This window comes from Epinephelus fuscoguttatus, linkage group LG20 (assembly GCF_011397635.1).
Source record: "Epinephelus fuscoguttatus linkage group LG20, E.fuscoguttatus.final_Chr_v1".
NCBI lineage: Eukaryota > Metazoa > Chordata > Actinopteri > Perciformes > Serranidae > Epinephelus > Epinephelus fuscoguttatus.
In genome coordinates this window covers 22,530,542-22,538,029 of record NC_064771.1, presented here as the reverse complement: position 1 = coordinate 22,538,029, position 7,488 = coordinate 22,530,542, and the positions used below count along the sequence as shown (strand labels likewise).

The 7,488-nt window shown below is 37.9% G+C and overlaps 1 protein-coding gene across 2 annotated transcripts; it reads right to left on the bottom strand.

Moving 5' to 3' along the window:
* Window positions 1-3,315: 3,315 nt before the first annotated feature.
* Window positions 3,316-5,768, bottom strand: LOC125880913 (60S ribosomal protein L19-like). 2 transcript variants are annotated; one of them, XM_049563747.1, is made up of 6 exons: window positions 5,639-5,768; window positions 4,390-4,496; window positions 4,168-4,290; window positions 3,875-3,995; window positions 3,635-3,745; window positions 3,316-3,509 (listed from the first exon to the last, which is right to left on the bottom strand). In XM_049563747.1, the coding sequence occupies exons 1-6, from the start codon at window positions 5,641-5,643 to the stop codon at window positions 3,383-3,385; spliced, it is 594 nt and encodes a 197-aa protein (XP_049419704.1). In that variant the 5' UTR covers window positions 5,644-5,768; the 3' UTR covers window positions 3,316-3,382. The 2 variants fall into 2 exon arrangements, with proteins under 2 accessions (XP_049419704.1, XP_049419705.1); XM_049563748.1 differs by having other exon boundaries at window positions 4,390-4,487; window positions 5,639-5,746.
* Window positions 5,769-7,488: the final 1,720 nt, after the last annotated feature.

Genomic DNA, 7,488 nt, shown 5'->3' with positions numbered 1-7,488 from the left:
AATACATTAACCGAGCTACAAAATGGCTTCGCTGCACAAAGCCTGTTTTCTCCTTCAGCAATCCCTGCGACATCTCTCTGGAGAGCTCACATTTATCTAAATGGATGGCTCTGTCTTTATATATACTGTGTATATATATATATATATATATATATATATATATATATATGTATATTGCAGATCCATTTAGTGATGATGGCAGACATGTAAACTGCATTTTAGTGGATGTATGTTGAGCTACAGTGTAATAATTGAATCAGGATGTCAAGGTAAGCAGATGCATTATGCTGTGTAAGCCTTCAGCTCCTCAAGGCCTTTGAAAGACAGATTTTAAACAAGAGAGTTCTTCACTGCCAGCCGCCTCTAAAGCCTGGGTGTCCTATTGTTTATGTATGACGGTGCCTGATCTACAGACAGAAGCTACCGCAAGACAGACTTTAAACAGGAGGGAGCATCTGCCGGTGAACTCTCTAGGGAAAACTGTGGAAAAAAACTAGAGTTCTTAGTCCGAAAGTCTAAAAAGCAGAGGTGGGACCAAGTCATTGTTTTGCAAGTTACAATAAAGCCCCGTTTCCACCGAGCAGTACGGTACAGTTCAGTAGGCTTTTTTTCTGCTTCCACTGTGAAAAGTTGTGGATGTGGATCTGGTACTAAAAGGTGGAGCTGTGAACACTGCAGTCTGTTGACTGGTCAATGGCAGACGGTCACTCTGCTCAGGGCTGAGCTGTGGCTGGTTTTGAGGCTCATGTAACCAGTGTTCATACTGTGGAACTAAAAAATGAAAGGATGTTTTGCTGCCTCTTGCAGCAGCCAGAATCATGAAGACGTGAATCCATCAACACACCTTAAATTTTACTATGACAACTTTGACCGTTACTTTAGTTCTTATATGACATACACTTTTAGTAATGAGTGGATCTTTGAGCGTTTATATATATATTTATTTCGGCTGGATTATATGTACTGCATAAATTCTAATCCTCAGTTGGAGTGGAAAAAAAGTGTTGCGGAGCATCGTTCCTGTGGGCTCCAGAACACTAAACAAGTTATAGCCACTAAGTTCAAGTCTTAAATGATATTGTCAGTCGAGTCTAAACTCATCAGATTTGTGACTCAAGTCTGACTCGAGTCCAAGTTACATGACTTGAGTCCACACTTCTGCTAAAAACTCATGTAAATTGTGCATCTCTACTCAACTCCCGACCATAGTATGTTACTAGAATACACATCATGTGCAAACATTCCTTTAAACATCAGTGCCGCTCACATATGATCTGAATTGCTGAGTATCATCTCTTTGAATCGACCCGAGGAGAATCCCCTTTACTCTCTTTCTCACAACCACAGACACACACTCAGACACAGCTGCCTGTCTGTCCTGCTTAGCGACAGCTGCATGTGCGAACACTTCAGTCACACCTTCTCCAGAGAGCACGCGAGTAGGAATCCTTCAAGGCCTTAGCAGGAAGTGAAAATGACTTGATGACTGGAGCATCAGCAGCTCGGTTTTAATGTGGCTCACAGTGCTTGTGAGCTGGAGACTGGCCAGCATTTGTACCAAGGTGTGATACAGTTGTTTGTGGCTTTGTTACTTGCCTTCAGGAAAAGCGAAGCAGGGAAAATTATTCATGAGGAAAATAATTATTAATTAATAGCAGCATCATTTATTAAAGAAACTTGAGCAGTTTATCATAATTGTTCAAGTTTATCTGTGAAGAAGAAGAACTGAAGAAGAAGTTAACTATCCATACTCAGAAGTCAAAGTTTGATGTGCTCTTCACCTCTCTGAGGTTTTGCACCAGTGTCAACACAAGCTGAACTCACAGTGACTTCCAAATGACTGCTCACACAGTTAGTTGGTTATAAATTGATAAGTCATGGATGAAATGCATCAGCTGCACACACATTAAGACTGACAACCAAACACACACAGGCAGAGGGCCCCAGCTTTGCTTGACTCTGACTTTGAAGGCTGGATTTTGAATTAAAATAGTTGTTGATAGGTATAAAGTGCAGGTCCCAAAATGAGTATAAATAAACTCTTTGCCTCAGTAAGAGAGTAACCATTGTATATATGGATGCTTTTGCTTCATAAAAAATGCATTTTGTTACAGAGTGGTAGAACTGTTGCCACTACTCCCTAGTAATGCACACAGAAAATAAATACAGAGCAAAAGAAACATCAATTTTTCTCGGAGCCGGTAAATGGTCAGTAGCCAGAATCAAATGATTAAGGAATGTAACTGTATGCAATACAAGTTAAGTGATTAAATAGTTCATTATTGATGACTTGTTTTGTTGCCCAGAAACTGCCTGTCTTGAGTCTGACAGCAGTCTGCTGGTGTGGTTAGAAAGCTAAAATGTGATTAAACACTGTTCTGAAGCTGCTGGGGCAAGTGGCAAAATAGATCTGAGTAATTAATAAAATCAGTGGATGTCTTTTAGTGTATTAAACATCTGGATGAATGACTGTAGACGGCTGATGGTACAGTAGAATGTGATACTGGAGCTCTGCTGCCACCTGTTGGACTGTTGAGAACACTACCACAAGACAGTTACAGTTTAGAGTCATACTATCCTTATGGACAAGATTACCACGCAACCTTTCTCTGATATTGACGTGCTGAAACGTGCCATCACCTCCTTTAGTTCAGGTAGCCTAAAATTGAGATACTCAACTTGCTTTTCCCAAGGGCCACTTTTCTAATATGACAGGAGGCCCAGGGCCAGTTGACAATGATATCCATCAGTTTGCCTTTGCATTTTAAACCTTTCAACATTTGCTGTCCTCGCTCACCTTTACCAGAAGGCTAATCTAATCGCAGTAGCCTGGCTCAGATCAGCAGTATGCTGGGATGTTTCTAGGACATGAGAACATTTAGGGCTCAAGAAAATCTCCCAGACCCCTCAACAGAGGTCAATGAGTTTCTCTGTTGGCACTTTTTGATAAACACACTCTAGTTTGATATTTCTATGCGCTATAGCACTTAATTTACATTCAAATTATCAAAATGGTTCCCAGTGAGAGTCAACTGACTTTTATTGTGAATTAAAAAATGGTTGTCGGGCCACATGGCACCCTGTCGGTAATGTTGAGTATCGTTTTAACTATGACAATGTGGAGTCTCAAAAAATTGACTGGCATTTTTCTTAACAAAAGGCTGGATTTCAAAACTTTCTGCTCTGTGGTGAGATCACTGCACTACACTACATGACTGACAGCCACATTAGCAAGCATTTCTGCACTGTACCTTCTGTCCCCTCACATGAATCATTTTAACACAAAGACACAATTAAAACCACCAAACAATGACGGACTCTTTTATCCAAATTTATTACCAAGAAAAAGGGCAACATGACAAGAAAAACTGTCAGTTCAGATTCACTTCTTGGAAGTTTCCTCTTCCTTTGCCAAGTTCTTCATCATCTCCTCTTTTTTGGCCAGGAGACGCTCTTCTCTGCGCTTGCGGGCCTCCTTTGTCTTTGAACGGCGAGCCTCAGCCTGGTCACTGTGTGGGGAGAGAGAGAGGGAGCCAGATGAAATTAATTTGATAGTAACACAGTCAACTAACCAGAAAAGGGTTATTGTACATGGACTCTTCCAGCAAAGTTTAAGAGAAGAAGAGCGACTTACGCGAGAAGCTTCTTGCGAGCCTTATCTGCCTTCAGCTTGTGGATGTGCTCCATCAGGATGCGCTTGTTCTTGAAGACATTACCCTTGGCTCTCAGATACAGACTGTGGTACCTGCAGAAAACAGAAAAAATATAAATATATATATGTCAGAGCGCCTCAAAGCAAGATGCCTCTTCCTGAAATTGGAATAAAACTACACTGGCTTATCCACCAGCGCTGAACACTGAAATTCACACTTACATGTGCCTGTCAATTTTCTTGGACTCCCTGTAGCGACGAAGAAGACGACGCAGGATTCTCATGCGCCGCATCCATGACAACTTCTCTGGCATACGAGCGTTGGCTGTACCCTTTCTCTTACCTGAGCGGGAGAAAAATAATTATAAATTACATGTTTAAAAATAAAAACGGTGTGAAGAAATGCTCATATCAAAACTAGTACAACTCTAATTTGCAGGATTCACACCGGTTACTGTAAAAGTAAATTAAAGTGATAGGTGTTTTGAGGAAATGAGAAAAAGGACATCACCCACCATAACCCATGTGACGTCCCTTGCGGCGTGCCAGCGTGTTCTTGCGGCAGCGAGCACGGGAATGAACCGTCACAGGTTTTCTGATGATCAATCCATCCTTCACCAGTTTTCGGATCTGCTGACCTGTAATACAAACACAATGCAATAAAGAGATGCCACTCCATGGGGTCCAAACCACACCAATGTACAGAGAGACAACTCTCCAATGCAAAGTGAACTCACGAGAGTTTGCGTTGGCGATCTCATTGGTCTCATTGGGATCCAACCACACCTTCTTCTTGCCACAGCGCAAGACGCTGGACGCCAAGCGCTTCTGGAGCCTGAGCATGCTGGCATATTAGTTTTGCAGGTTATGAGATACATACATTGCTACGGGGCTTTTAGGATTCTCCATTAACTTTTTTTTTTTTTTAAAGAGTGCTTATTAAAGAAAGTAGACGTTTGTAATCTTAATTGTTTTGATGATAACTTCTTGCACAAAATAGAATTACAATCGTCCAGGTTTATACTTAAACTAAAATATGTGATAATTTTATAGGTAAATATTTCATTCAAGGTAACGTCAAGTGGGCTTCTTTAATAGGCACTTTACAAAACCTGAATAACAAACAAAAGTACATGTAATTAAGAATCAATAGCAAACACATGCAAGAAGATTCAAGCAAGAAGCACAAAGCATTCAATAAAATTTTTGTAGTGCAATTCAATAAAGTATTCAGTCTTTGCAAAGTGCTCAGACCGAACTGTATGTTCTTAATGTTCATGTACAGTTAGATAACCTGGGTCATTTTCTTTAAGTAACGTTACATGCTGGCAAGTCACTAGACTGAGCTAACAGGTTTAACTAAAGCTAAATTGGGGAGCTGCCAGTTAACGTTAGTGGCTCATCAAGTTTGATATCATGTGGCAGACTGATGGCTACGACTCACAGGTGTGTAGTATTTATATGTGAGAGTGGGAGACAGTCCCCTAAACCCTAGGACTGTCATTAGGTTTGCCTTGAACTAACGTTAGCTTAACTAACATTACCTGAGAGTGCCTTACACAAAAATACTAGCCTAACTGGGGGTGTCAGCACTTATAAATTACACTGATGCGAGGAAATGAGCACCTAAGCTCACACAAATGTTTATACAATTAAGTCTAGTGCAATTAGGTGACTTTATTTATCAGCTAATTCGCCTAAAACGTGCAAACACGCTGAATAAATGCATTGTTGCCAGCTGATTAGCCGCTAAGGACCTGAGCTGCTTCAGTACATGTTGTGACATGTTGCTGTCAGCTAGGCTAACTCAGGTTAGCACACCAACACAGGCCCCGCGCTACACGCATTGTGGTAGACATTAGCGACTTCATTCAGAGTCCAGCAGAGCTCAAGTTGTCCCTCTTATCTTAAGTAACAACTTCAACAACACTACAAATGTTTCCTTAGAGTGAAAACATTGAATTAAATGTCAAACGTCTAGCTTACCTCATGGCTGCCGCTAGCTTGGTAGAAACGAAGGAAATAGGACGTCTCAGTCGCTACTATTTTAAATGTCGTCATGGGTTACTCAACTGTAGAAATATTTTTTAAAAATCGTAAAAAAGCTAAAAAAAATTTGGTGTATACAGTAAGTACTCAAATGCCATTTAAAGGATACATATTTTATATCATGTATATAGTTTACTATGCCTCAAAAGCAACGCTGGGTATATTTAATCGATTCCCCCCATCGTAGCACAGTGGTATGCTCCGATAAAATGTAATGTAAATATCCGACCACTAGAGGGCGCACCACATCCATGTTTCCAGAGCTGCAACTTTATAAACGTTTGTTCTTTGTGGTAATTTAATTTACAGTATAGGACCATGGGTTATTATCTTATTTTTATACAGTCTATGGTTATTATTTTGTTTGAGGAATTGAAATAACAATCTTACATTCCTTTTTTGTCGCAAAACCAACATATAACAGGCCTTCAAAATAAAAGCGTGATCTTTTAAAAGCAGTATAAGTTATTGAGACACTGGCACACATATGCCTGGTTTGATAAAGACATAAAAGGTTGAATCCAACAGATCCAGACGGAAATTATTCCAGCGCCGCAGCTGATGTGGTGACTACTAAGAATATATGCTAAAATGAATATAACCAGGAATCACATACAAGCTGTATCTCTTCCCCAAAATAAGATTATTTTAGGCTTTGCTTTATGATGAAATTAAGTGGGAACAATCTTGTCTCCTTGGGGACCAATTCTGCCATAATAATAAAGTTAAGGAGGTTTCTTTTAAAAAATTTGCATCAATCATATCCAGCAAAAAAAGAGAAACTTGAGACTTGATAGTCTATTTAATATTTTTTCACTCTCTGTGAATTAGCAGAAGAAACAATCTGTCATTTGTTTACTCACTGTATGTTAGTATAATATTGTGGGTGGATATTCAATTTTATATAAGAAGAAAAAATGAGCAAACAATTGAATTACAAAGAAAAAACATATTTATGTGTTTATGTGTACTAAGGTGGGAAAATATAGAATTTTCTTTTTACAGTAATTTTTATTATTGGGGAAATTCCACATTCAAAAGAAGAGGTGGGTGGACTCCAAACCGGATTCTGAACTTTTTTTTTGTGATCATGAATAACAACAATATGGTACCATAATAATAAGGCTTAAGTATAAACATGCAAATATTAATAAATAAATTAATAAATAAATAAAGTCTTTATGAGCTGATGACACATTATTTTCTCTCTTTTTTTTTTTGGTCAGTTTTGATTTAGTTTTTTCTCTTTGTATATGTACCCCTGGTATGGACAGACTATGTGTACATAATATTAATGTTGTGGTGTTTCTTCATTTTAAAAATGAGGGGTTGTGAATGAGTGGCTAAATAAATTAATAAATTGATAATAGAAAAATAAATATGTGTTTGATAAATTATTTTTCTTGATTTTTTTCCTTTTCTTTTTTATATTTTATATTTTTTCTCCCTGTATATGTATCTCTGTCTTTTTTATTTTGTGTATTTATTGATTGTGCATCTTTTTTTGTATTTTCTTTATTTTTTTTATTTTGTTCTTTCTCTGTGTATGGACAGTCTGTGTTTACATAATGGTAATTTTGTGGTGTTTCTTCATTTAAAAATAAATAAATAAATAAATATGTGTTTGATAAGTTCCTTATGGACTGATAATATATTATTCTGGACTTATATTAATTTCTCTCTATTTTTCTTAATTATTTTTTATTTTATTTGTCTTTTTTATTTTATTTATTTATTGATTGTGTGTCCTTTTTTTACTCTATATTACTTTCTTTGCTTATTTTTTT

Bases quoted from the DNA above. Each gene is read 5' to 3' on its own strand.
- LOC125880913 (XM_049563747.1), bottom strand. The intron at 4,291-4,389 runs GTGAGTTCACTT...TTTGTATTACAG, and splicing joins GATCGCCAACGCAAACTCTC to GTCAGCAGATCCGAAAACTG. The intron at 3,996-4,167 runs GTGGGTGATGTC...TCTCCCGCTCAG, and splicing joins GGGACGTCACATGGGTTATG to GTAAGAGAAAGGGTACAGCC.